General features: G+C 39.0%; 1 protein-coding gene across 1 annotated transcript in view; it reads right to left on the reverse strand.

Moving 5' to 3' along the window:
• Positions 1–13,706, reverse strand: part of LOC126093545 (probable peroxisomal acyl-coenzyme A oxidase 1) — a 96,486-nt gene that overhangs the window by 34,671 nt on the left and 48,109 nt on the right. Inside the window, exons 5-8 of the mRNA XM_049908728.1 lie at positions 11,829–11,948; positions 9,817–9,941; positions 5,319–5,479; positions 122–284 (exon numbers count right to left, since the gene is read on the reverse strand). Coding sequence (XP_049764685.1) covers positions 122–284; positions 5,319–5,479; positions 9,817–9,941; positions 11,829–11,948 — 569 coding nt within the window. The remainder of the gene's footprint in view (positions 1–121; positions 285–5,318; positions 5,480–9,816; positions 9,942–11,828; positions 11,949–13,706) is intronic.

Consider the following 13,706-nt stretch of genomic DNA (forward strand, 5'->3'; position numbering starts at 1 on the left):
CTTTATGGCAAGTAGCAATCTATCTTTTCCTACACAGTTAATTTTTATTCATTATTTTAACAAATTTTTTTACACGAGTCATGTACGCAAGAAAGTAAAAAACAAATGTGAAATGACTTACCTCAGGCAGTCTTTCCATCTCACCAGACTCCAATTCAGATGTGACACTGTTATACATTTCCCAAAGCCAATTGGCACTAAAGCGCAGGGCGAAGTACAAGGCAATATTTGGGAACAGTTTGTACTGTTGTGTAACATAATCTATAATTTGGGGTTCCCTTTGCCTAAAATAAACAAACAGGATTAATAAATTACAAATTTACACATTTTGAGTATAGCATGAATAATGTAAAACCAAACTCGTGCTCTTCAAGTACTGTCTTGTAAGAGACAAAGATGCAGATAATCAAATGGATTTGGCATTTCTTGACTTTCAGAAAGCTTTCGAATGTAGGTCACACAGATGTACACTACTAAGAAAACTACTTTACATCATGTAAAGTCGCAGTTGGTTCACTCATGTGGAATGCTTGTACGAGAGTCTACTACTCAATAGAATATCCAGTGATGTAACATCACAAAGGTCATTGATATACATAGGAGAAAGTAAGGGCCTATGAAGGAACCTTGTGGGACACCACATGTAATTAGTTCTCATATGGATGATGTGAATAAATGTACACAGTTTAAGTAAATTGAGATATTATGGGGTCACAAGAAATGCTGCAAAATGGCTCAAATTGTATCACTCTGATAGGAAACATACGGAAAGAAATTAATAACTTGTGGTGTCCCACAAAGCTCCATCTTAGGGCCCTTACTTTTCTTCTGTATACTTATTCACATTGCATCAGTACTAGCACAAGATCCCACACCTGTTTACTTGTTGATGACACACAGTGTTTCAATAAACAGCAAATCAAGTATAGTTTTAGAAAGATTGGTTAATGAAATTTTCATCAACATATGTCCAATTTTTTGTCACTAAACTTTGAAAAGGTCTACTATACACAGTGTAAAACTTTTAACACATTTCCATCAGTACACGGCTAAAATATGATGAAAAACAAGTAAAAGAGATTGACAGTGTTAAATTCTTGAGATTATAACTTATAATAAATTCAACTTGGAGCAGCATACCACAGAACTGTTGAAGTGTCTAAACATTTTTTTTTATTTGCAATATGGATGTTGTCAGACATAGGTAGTAATAAAAAAGCTAGCATATTTCACTTACTTTCATTCCACAATGCCATACAGGATCAATTTTTGGGGAACTCAACCAACCTAGTAAAGGCTCAAGAGTCTAATAGTGTGTAATATGAATTATTTAGTCACTTATTATTATTATTATTATTATTATTGATGTTGTTGTTGTTGTTGTCGTCATTACAACAAGTTATGCATCCCCAAGGGCATCCTCACTATGCATCTATGGAATCTAAAATAAATAAGTGAACAAGAAGTGCACCCAAATGCCTATTCCTGGTACTACGCTTTTTGATAACAGCAACCCAAAACAAGGTCTGTTAGAATTACACATTTTGAAACAATAAGTCACTTCTATAGAAATAAACGCCTGTATGTTTGGTGCAGTATGTGAATTTATTAGGAAGGGTTGCAAATCAAAGAATATGACTCATAAGAATGAAATGAATTGAATAGATTCAGAGTACAGTGTGTGTGAATTAACAGAAAATTGAACTATTATTGTATGTTTTATGACAATCTGAAGGGTTTCTGAATTATCCTAAAAATCAGTCAGCAAAAACAGTTGCCCACAATAACTACAACGTTAACTTCAAAAGTGAATGTATGATAAGCAATCAGTAGTTAATAAATTAATCTTTACTACTACTAATACTACTTTTAAATGTGCCTGTCCACTGCTCAGCATCTCCTCTATGTGACGAGTAGCAATTTGTCTAAATTCATATTGATAATTTTCAGAGAAAGACTTTAAAGCATTTATTTGCAGAAAATCTCTCTTATGTACCACTTATAAAACTGATTTTCTCAATATTTTTCATTGTAGTCACAAGTCTTCTTCAAAAATAGTAGATCAAAGCCTGCTGACATATTATGAATGAGATAGTTACAGTTTTAATGGGAGGAACTTGTTATTAGCCAAGTGATACAATATTATTTGAGGGGCATTCCATGATGATCTACAATTTATATATTCACTATGAAACTCTCTGTCTCAGCAGATACATGCACTTTTTTTTACACCACCAATGTGGTAACTACTTTATGTCCTCCTTGATCCACTTTTTCAGTGTCTGTTGCAGCCAACGCAGGACACCAGCTCGAAGTTCCTGGTTGTTTGTGGAATGACGTCTTCGCAATGGTTTCTCATAGTCATGAATAGGTGGTAATCAGGAGAGATCAAGTCAGGAGAATACGGTGCGTGTCGCAGTACCTGAAACCCCTCACGGTTGTCTGGCTTGGATGAGGATGGGCATTATCATGTTGCAAGAGCACACGTTTCACCCATTTTCCTGGCCATTTACTTTGAATTGCATGGTGCAACCTCTGAAGAGCCTCCAAATACATCATGCTGTTGATGGTGGTCCCTGGTTCCAGTCAGTTAATGAAGGGGTTCCATCCTTGTCCCATGTGATTTTCCCTGAAGGCATTGTATCGGACTTTTTCAACAGGGTGCTACCTGTATGCTTCTATTGCCTTGATTGGGCTTTGATCTCCAGCTCATGGTAGCAGAGTCATGTTTCATTGCCAATCCTGAGTTTCGATACACCACCTTCCGGATCCTAGTTGTGGCATTGAAGGGAGGCCACTGCACATGTCTTCGTAATGTTGTGTTTGTGCTGCATTCAGGGATCTGGGGATCCACATGGTGGACACCTTCCTGAGTTTGACCCTTTGAGTGCCTGTGGCTTCTTCCTGAAACTATTATTTCATTCCAGAATGAGATTTTCACTCTGCAGCGGAGTGTGCGCTGATATGAAACTTCCTGGCAGATTAAAACTGTGTGCCCGACCGAGACTCGAACTCGGGACCTTTGCCTTTCGCGGGCAAGCGCTCTACCATCTGAGCTACCGAAGCACGACTCACGCCCGGTACTCACAGCTTTAATTCTGCCAGTACCTCGTCTCCTACCTTCCAAACTTTACAGAAGCTCTCCTGCGAACCTGGTTCGCAGGAGAGCTTCTGTAAAGTTTGGAAGGTAGGAGACGAGGTACTGGCAGAATTAAAGCTGTGAGTACCGGGCGTGAGTCGTGCTTCGGTAGCTCAGATGGTAGAGCGCTTGCCCGCGAAAGGCAAAGGTCCCGAGTTCGAGTCTCGGTCGGGCACACAGTTTTAATCTGCCAGGAAGTATTATTTCATTATTTTTATAATTACCAGTGCCTTTAGCATGAAACAACTAACGCTGCCACTGATGCTGTTGCAAGACAGAGACCTCTAGTGGTACAGTGAAGTACTTCTACTAATACCGTACATTGTAGCAGTCACTTATAGCGTTGAGAGCAACAGTCAGAGCACGGAGACTGTGCTAGTGATTGTAGGCGATTGTAAATTTATTGTAATGTAATTTGAGTTTGTACTACTGCTTTTATGAGTGGTTTCAAACTGGAGCCATTGGTGCAATATGAATTTGCGAAACAAAATTTATTAAATTTTAGGCCCACTTTTGCTTGTTTTTAGGACTATAATTTGTTTTACATGTTACGAGTTCATGGAATTTCCAAGATGTGGGACTTCGCCAAGGAAAAATGCGAGTTTGCTTTCACACGTATCATATGAAATGATGGCTGGTTGAAAACTATGTCCCAGCAGTTCCAAAGTAAAACTACCTCCTTAAGACAATTGATTGTTTACAGTTGGCTGATTTCTTCTTTTATTTTATGCTCACTACAATAATAAAGGTTGATTTTATGAAAAAATTTAAAATTACACTTTTGTTTGTTTAAAATTACACTTTTCACATTGCTGGGACTCAAAAGATTAAGGTGTTCATGCACTATGCAGTGCACAGTGCTTTTTGCAAGACCTGTGGCTGCCTCCAATTCTGTGAACATTATGCACCTATTCTCCTGACTACACTTTTTCACTCTTAAAATGCTAACTGGTGTTACCAATCTTTTCCTTCAAGACTGGTTCCTTTTTCCATTGATGTGCAGCCATTTTTCCAGCCATATATCCAATTGTACACAGTTTTTCTTGCTGATGCACACTTTCCACACACTGCCACCAGTCACCTTTGAACATCCAAAATATTTATACCCTCCTTCCACAGAAACCAAGTCCTCCAGCACTGTCTTTGATGAACACTCTCCATCTTCTCCACCCACATTATGACAGCAGTTGAGAAAATGGGTTGTACTATATGGTGATTACATGTTTAATAACTGTCCTACTACCGAGACCAAAGCACGATGCACTTGTAATCATAATGATATGTCAGATGTGCATCATGAATGATAGTAATAAATAAAGTGTAAATCAATATGAAATGCCCTTTTACTTAGAAGCTACAGTAGGAATTTCATTAAGTACAACAGTCTCCTCATTCATATACAGGGTTATTACAAATGATTGAAGCGATTTCACAGCTCTACAATAACTTTATTATTTGAGATATTTTCACAATGCTTTGCACACACATACAAAAACTCAAAAAGTTTTTTTAGGCATTCACAAATGTTCGATATGTGCCCCTTTAGTGATTCGGCAGACGTCAAGCCGATAATCAAGTTCCTCCCACACTCAGCGCAGCATGTCCCCATCAATGAGTTCGAAAGCATTGTTGATGCGAGCTCGCAGTTCTGGCACATTTCTTGGTAGAGGAGGTTTAAACACTGAATCTTTCACATCACTATGCATGAAACTTGCCCGCACGCGTTCAACCGTTTCTTCGCTCACTGCAGGCCGACCCGTTGATTTCCCCTTACAGAGGCATCCAGAAGCTTTAAACTGCGCATACCATCGCCGAATGGAGTTAGCAGTTGGTGGATCTTTGTTGAACTTCATCCTGAAGTGTCGTTGCTCTGTTATGACTGACTGATGTGAGTGCATTTCAAGCACGACATACGCTTTCTCGGCTCCTGTCGCCATTTTGTCTCACTGCGCTCTCGAGCGCTCTGGCGGCAGAAACCTGAAGTGCGGCTTCAGCCGAACAAAACTTTATGAGTTTTTCTACGTATCTGTAGTGTGTCGTGACCATATGTCAATGAATGGAGCTACAGTGAATTTATGAAATCGCTTCAATCATTTGTAATAGCCCTGTAGAATCAACCAAGAAGTCAATGTCTTATAAAATGCTTATTCTACAAAACAAAAAATATATGCACACATACCCTGCTTTCATCTCCGATTGCCTTCGCACAGCGCTGTACCTTGTAGCAATTGTAACTGCTTTTGACAAGTGGCTGGACATATCCTGTACTAGAACAACTCTCACAAACATCATTGTTCCGTATGTTAACTTGTCACTAGGAGACTTCACATATGTACCATCCTAAAAGGAAATGTCAGTCTCAGTTTTATTTGGCAATGAATGCCTTGGCTATAGATAATTTGCAAAACTCAAACATGCTAAAACATAAATATAGCTTTAACACATTCACAATTAAATTACTCACATAATCTCCTGAAATTCGGCATTTTTTTCCCTAATAACACTCCATTATTTCTGTGCTGTGCTAAAAGCCAATTTTTACACTTCTCCCAAAAGAAATTTTGTAGCAGTATTTCCTTATGATTTTGCTAAAAGAAGTGCATAATTATTCCTATAGTAAAACAATTACTGGCTATTAGTGATGGTTCTTCTGTGTGTGCCACATAGCAGTGAACATTTGTCAGTTCCTTATTAATACTATTTTTATGCTATTGTAAGTATTCTTATTGCAGTTCATTAGCATCTGACTGAAACAAACAGAAATGAGGATTCTGAAATACATTTTCCATTATATTTTTGTACCAAAATCTCTGGTATTTATGTGGTATGTGAATTTATCAGAGTCACCTGTTTTATCATTTTGAATAAATGTGCTGTGCAATGTTCCAAAACAATCCTGTGGGCCTCATGAATCATCATCTGTCACAGTATGTATGATGATGCAAATGTTAAAGACATTCTACAATGCACAAAAAAAGTATCACTTTTTTAAAGCCTCATAATTTTCTCCCACATTGGCCAAAATTTTGAAATTTGGCTCAAAGACGCCTAGAAGCTTCCTTTGTAATGGTGCAAAAGCGTAATGCCTGGTGATATCACTCTTGGACTCACTGACAATTCAAACAAGGTGTCAACACATGCAAAAAGAAGGCCACAGCTTTGAAGTTGATGTGAGGTGTAAAATGGGATAATGATGTCACATTGGCACCAAATTTCACCACAATTCTGCCCAGCACCATCATGGACATGTCACACAATGGGGAGGTCATCACATTTCCCACATTTCACCCCCTTGTTTTGACGCCTCTGCGACGGAGGTAAGGACCGCAATACTCAGCATTGAAATCACATGATTTTCTTTTGGATGATGGAGAAAAAGATTCCGGGCTACCTACTGCTCAGAACTGACAAAAAAAAGTTCTCAGTAAGTGGCATAAAGTACGTCAGTGAAACCATCCCTTCCCTTAGGGTATGAATTCCCACATATATCGCGGTCTAAAACAACAGTTCACGACGTTCTTGACAATGTTCGCCACTGCTGACATCCCTCAGGCGATTCAACCCTACTGTAAGGACATTTTGGGGCTGCAATTGCATTGAATGTGATCCAACTCATTTGGCATGTAGTAAGATTGTAATTTTTGCTCTGGTATCCAGGGTGGCTGCACTAGACTGTTCAAAACCATTCTTTGAAATTTGAACATGATTGAAGCAGCAAAGGGCTCTTATGCTTTTGCAGCCTTCCTGTTTCGTATCATCTTGTGGCGTGATTACGAAGGAGTGGAACATAGAAATGTGCGTGAATAAATCAGCAAAGGTCCGTCTAAGACCCACCAGTTCGGCAACATCCTCGGTGCCCCCAACCTTTGTTAAGCACGTTAGATATGTACCTGCCAGGGACCTTGGCACCCATTCAGCTATGTGGTGCCTTCAGGGTTGGTCAGTTGGGGATATAATGCGAACACCTTGTGAACTACACAAGCACTTGTGTATCCTGTTGCCACAAACTGTTCTGTTTGGAGCAGAAGTAAATCCAGACCAATACCACGGATATCAGTGCTCGCTAGTATTTGCCTACCATATCTCTGACAACCACAAGCAATAACACAGGAATGGATGAAACTCAAAAGATACAGAGAATTACCAGTTCATGAAACCTTGTTCAATTGACCACACAAACAACTAAAAATCTAGAAATCAATATGGGTAAACAATGGTGAACTCATTCCAAAAACCTATGGTCTAAGGCAGTGATTTGCAATGTTTTTGGGTCCACAGCTCCAGTGATCGGTATCGCATTGTGTTCAGTGATGAATTGCGGCTCTTTATTACCCCAGATCACAATCATCAATGAGTAAGGTGGGGACCTGGGAAGAGATACCATTTTTCCAACATTACAGAGAGGCTTAGTGGTTTTACTCCTGGCATTATGGTGTGGGAAGTGATTGGGTACGATTTCAGGGCATGGCTGGTAGTGAATGTGGGAACTCATACAGCATAACAATGCCCCATGGCCCTCTCACATCCTCATGTGTTATTTCTCATGCCATACTATTGTGGTGCCATTTTTCAATAGTTTAATGTTCGCTAACACATGGCACATGTCTCTATGAACTGTCTATGTGAAGTTGAGGTATTCCCATGGCCAGCAAGGGCTCCAGACCTGTCTCTGGTAGAACGTGTGGATCTGGCTCAGACATCAACTCTGTCCCACCCAGAATGAAGGATATCAAGGACCTGTTGAAACAGTTGTGGGTCAGCTCGCTTCAGGAGAGGATACACTGATTTTACGTCACCCTTCCCACCTGAATCAGTGGATGCATCCAGGCCAGATGGAATGCATAATCATACTGATAAGTGGGCTCATACACTGGGGTGACAAAAGTCATGGGATACCTCCTAATATTGTGTCAGACCTCATTTTGTCTAGCATAGTGCAGAGACTCGATGTGGCATAGATTCCACAAGTGTCATTGGAAGACCCCTGCAGAAATACAGAGCCATGCTACCACTGTAGCTGTCCATAATTGCGATAGTGTTGCCGATGCAGGATTTTGTGCACCAACTGACCACTTGATTCTGTCCCATAAATGTTCGAAGGGTTCCATGTTGGGTGATCTGGGTGGTCAAATCATTCACTTGAAATGTCTAAAGTGTTCTTCAAACCGATTGCAAACAACTGTGGTCTGTAACATGGTACACTGCCATCCATAAAAATTCTATCATTATTTGGGAACATGAATGGTTGCAAATGGTCTCCAAGTAGCTGAACATAGCCACTGCCAGTCAATGCTGTGTTCAGCTGGATCAGAGGACTGAGGCCATTCCATATAAACAAAGGCACACCATTATGGAGGCAGCAGCAGTTTGTACACTGCCTTATTGACAACTTGGGTTCATGGCTTCATGGGGTCTGCACCAAATTTGAACCCTACCAGCAGCTCTTACCAATGGATATCGGTACTCATCTGACCAGGCCTCTGTTTTCCAGACATATACGGTCCAATCAATATTATAAAGAGCCCAGGAGAGGTGCTGCAGGTGATGTTTTGCTGCTAGTAAAGGCACTCTCATCAGTTGTCTTCTGCCACAGCCCATTAACACCAAATTTTGCTGCACTGTTCTGAAGGATACATGCATCTTATATCCCACATTGATCTCTGCAGTTATTTCATGTAGTGTTATTTGTCTGTTAGCACTGGCAATTCTACGCCAATGCCACTACTCTTAATTGTTAAGTGAAGGCCGTCAGGCACTATATTGTCCATGGTGAGAAGTAATGCGTGAAATTTGGCATTCTCAGCACATTCTTGACACTATGAGTGTCAGAATATTGTATTCGCTAACGATTTCTGAAATGGAATGTCCCAAGTGTCTAGTTCCAACTATCATTCTGTATTCAAAGTCTGTTAATTCCCATCTTGTGGCCATAATCGTGTTGGAAACCTTTTCACTTGAATCACCTGCGTATAAATGACAGCTCCACCAACGCACTCCCTTTCACACTTTGTGTACACGGTATGACTGCCACATGTGTATGTGCATATTGCTATCTCATTACTTTTGTCACCTCAGTGTACTCTCAAGTTCTTTGTAAAAATGACTCAATTTACTAATCACTGAAATAGCGAAACATACACTTTGAACTTATGAAGTTTCATTTTTTTCCCCTGTAATCTTCTAGATGCCTCACTTTTTCTGTCAGGTGTGTAGATATTGGTATTTCATAAGCAACTCTAAGGTGCAGCTGCACTATTTCTCCCTTTCTGTATTTCATTATCTCATTTTATCATCATGGGCACACAAAGACGCCTGTAATGGAACCACACTACGAAACATGCATATGAATGACTGGCAAAATAATGTTCAGCAATGAAAACTCCTGCGAAAAAATGTCTGATTAGCAACATGAACAGAACCCTTCTGCAACTCATATGACCTCTACACGTCATTTGGTGGGTGTGCTCACTGTTCTTATGCCTACAGTTCTATATAGTGGTAAAAGATATAATTGCTGTCACTGTAGTTCCAATTAAAATAACTGGTACCTTGATGTATTTGACCTTTCACCATCCACACATCTGTCCGACAACACACATGCTTTTAGACATATGATACTAACATAAAAAATGATATGAAAATCCAAGACTGTATCAGAGAGATTTAAGAAAGATTACCTCAAGCACTTGTGAATTCTTCATCAGCATATTTTCTCGAGGAATACGAACACTTTTGAAGCCTAGATATCCATTGTTTGTGCAGTTCATCCCCAGCTTTGTACCTATTTCTCCTATTACAATACCTGTTGGAAAAATGTTTGAAAATTGCACACATTGTTAATTATTTAACTCAAAGCTTATCTAACTGTGTTCACCTGTACAGTAATAATACTTATTTTGAGTGCTAAGTAACAATACTGTTATGTGCCCGAAATGTTCTTTTACTAAATAAAAATGTCAACAGAAGAAATTTTGTTTCTGTTACTTATGCTCACCCAGCCAGTTTCAAGTACATTGAATTTTTTTGGGATTGTGCGGATGATATTTTTCTCCAAGTCTGATGGTATGTCCCGATCTCACAGATTCAACACACCGACTTGAATAGTCGTTTGGTTGTGACTTCTCCTAATAACTTTAGAATTTCCAAAGCAATGTTATACCCCTTCTGCCTTATTTGATTGCAAGTCTTCCAAAGCCCTATAAAGCCTGACTAATACTGGATCTCCTGTGTCTTCCATATCAATTCCCACATCATATTATCAGGCAAGACCTCCCTCCATAGAGGGTTTCATTGTATTCTTTCTACTTATCTGTTCTCTCCTTTGTGTGTAACAGTGAAATTTCAGTTTCATTCTTAATGTTGAGGCCCTTGCTTTTAATTTTAACAAAAGCTGTTTTGACTCTTCTGTATGATAAATCAGTCTTTTTCCTAGCTCCCCTGTGCTTCCTATTTACTTCACTCTTAAGTAACTTACATTGTTGTAGTCCTGTCTTTTCCTAAACATTTTTACACCATCTCCTTTCATTAATCAATTGAAGTATTTCTCTTGTTACCAAACGTTTCTTCACAGTTACCTTCCTCGTACCTATGTTTATCTACCCAGTTTGTTGATAGTCTTTTTAAAAACATCCATTCCTCTTCAAATTAACTGTCTCCTGAGGTGTTAATTATCTCAGTAGCAATAGCTTCAGAGAACATCGAAAACATCTCATAGTTCTTGAGTACTACAGTATTCGACTTTTTTCCTTGATGATTCTTCTTCACAATTCTCTTAAACTTCAATCCACTCTTCGTCATTGCTAAATTGCGATATGAATCTATATATGTTCCTGGGTACACATTACAGTCCAATAACTGGCCTAGGAAACCACTCATCCACTGCCACTGACAATGAGTTGATTATTTTGATGAAACTTCTCGCAACAAAAGGGCACAGTTTGAGGTTAAAAAGCAGTTTCCCTCCCTCCCTCCCTCTCTCTCTCTCTCTCTCTCTCTCTCTCTCTCACACACACACACACACACACACACACACACACACACACACACACACACACACACACACACACACACAATTGACATTCACAACTGTAGATCTCTGTATGTGAGTGAAACTTCAACAGATTCTGTATGTCATAGTAACTATCAATAGTATTAATGATAGCATTGTTTACATCACAACTTACGTTACTGTTTTATTTATTTATTGTCATATGTAGTGATATATGTGCATCATATTTTATTAGCAGAGAAACCACCATTTTCAAACAGACTGCTGGTTTTTCAATTACAGTCTGCCATATATTATTCATTCAGTATGGTGAAGTACTGCATAAATCATAATTTAATCAAACTGACAATTTCCTGTAAGTAGCTAGTCATTTTATAACAAGATTAATCAATGAATTTTCTTTTTACAACGCTGTGTAAGCTCCCAGAAGCTACACATTGGATGTGAATGTGTCTGCAAATACACCATTAATGCATTTCTGAATGATTGTGGATCACTTGTGACAATGCCATTTGATATTGTTCATCCATTATTGTAAATTGATTCACACTTTCAGTGATTAATCATATCTGAGTTTATTTTACATCAGCAAAAAGAAAGCGTGATCAATAGCCCAGCACTCTTCAGGAACATTTGTAACTTAAAAATACTGACATCACAGTAAAGGATTATTAAATTTACCTGGCAATGGATGATGAGTCTCCTCATCCCTTAGCTGCACAATAAATGGATGAATTCCATGACACTTGCCCTTTGTGTGAAGCTGTGCCATGACAACTGCATAATTTGCTGTCTGCCCCACTGCAACATGAACAGAAATCCATGAACCTCATGTTGGAAATTTAACAGGAATATTTTTAGATTTATTTTTAATGGTAATGCAACTTGATATTAAAGCAAAGAACATTTTAATTGCAATACTAAAACGTCCTTAAAAAAATTAAAAGTAAACTTATCTCCAACATGAAGGTTGGCTGCTTTACTAGGCGCAGTTCTACAGGATGTGGTATGCCCCACCTTCCTCTGTCCTTTGATTTACCTTGCCAGTTATGAGCGAGCTATAGTTTAATATGGACTCTAAACTGTGGGGCAAACTGACATTTTTGCATGATTCAGTCTTTGCCAAGGGTAAAAGAAATGAAAAGTGACAGAAAAATTCCTAGTTCTGACAGGGAATCAAACCCTGAGCCTTTGAATTGTAGTCTGGAACTTACTATCGAGCCACACATTGTCAAATTAATAAACAATTACCTAATCATCTTCGTAAGTTATATGCACATTGCAAAAGAATAAAACAACTGTATATATGAATAAGAAAACTAAACATAAAAATTTGCAACCTGAATAACAACTGATCAAATAGCAGTCATCATTAAGAAATACAGAAACTGAACTTTGGTAGTACTCTTAGTAAATTTGGATGATGGGAAATTACAGTTTCTTCTGTTGGATACATGAATAAAAATGGAAAAAGGACACGTGATGGACATGTGGTAAGGTGTGGTGTTTCTCTTCTGTTAATGTATACTCTACCCCACCGACATCTATACCTTAAGGAATATGTCAGAGGGTAAATCTACTTTTGGTACTATTGTCATTTCCACCTACCTTTTGTGTTCCCTTTGCAAACGTTTCAAGGATGTTTGTCAGTAAGCCATCATACAACCTCAGAGTTCTCCGACTTTCTCATCACTGTTACTTTGCAAACTGTATGTGGGGGATCTAATGCCTTTCTTATGGTGTCTGCCACAGGAGAAGTTTGATGAGCATCTCTGTGATGCTAAAATTTACTAAACTAGGCAATTATTTTCTATTAATATGGCTTGATAGTCCTGCAATATTTTAGAAATGACAACATTTTCCAAGTGGTTTGTTATTAAATGTTTAAACTCAAGCTCACGCTCACAAATTTGCCCTATTATGTCATTCTCAAATGACAGCTCACTGTGAAGTGTGTCAGTGCATAACTGTTCCTTTTAAGAGGACACTGTCCTCATCTCAACCACGTTTACAAATTGCATATGCATAACAGGACACAAGTATTTGTCATTTATATAAAAGAATGATTCTGCACTGATACACACCTTAGTGAGCTGTCTCTCAGGAAAGGCATAGGCTAAAACTTCAGTTGTGAATAAAGACACACAACAACAGTCCAGGGAGGAAAAAGTCATGTCTAAAATAAACCATATTCAGAATGTCGTGTACTCCTTTGTATTTCCCATATCCCAAACTGGCCAGAGATTCTCAAGCATCGACAGAGTGTTTTGTAAGCCACGTTGCATCGGCTTGAGTGAGCCACAATTTGGTTGCCAGTTATGAAAACCCAGTGGCAGGCACTGCAATACTGCTACCTCTGCATCCTGAACTCTGCAAGCTGCCTTACGAGGTGCCAGCTCACTTCACATACAATGCCTGGGACAGCGCTTTTCAGGCATACATGACAACAAGCAGGGTTTCCTGTCACAATGATGCTGACTTGACAAGTATAGGTAGGCCTCCAGCCCAGCAGAGGAGCACATGCTGGGGACTCATCTCTCGTCATCTGACATTAGACTA

This window comes from Schistocerca cancellata, chromosome 1, assembly GCF_023864275.1.
Source record: "Schistocerca cancellata isolate TAMUIC-IGC-003103 chromosome 1, iqSchCanc2.1, whole genome shotgun sequence".
In the NCBI taxonomy this organism is placed as follows: Eukaryota; Metazoa; Arthropoda; class Insecta; order Orthoptera; family Acrididae; genus Schistocerca; species Schistocerca cancellata.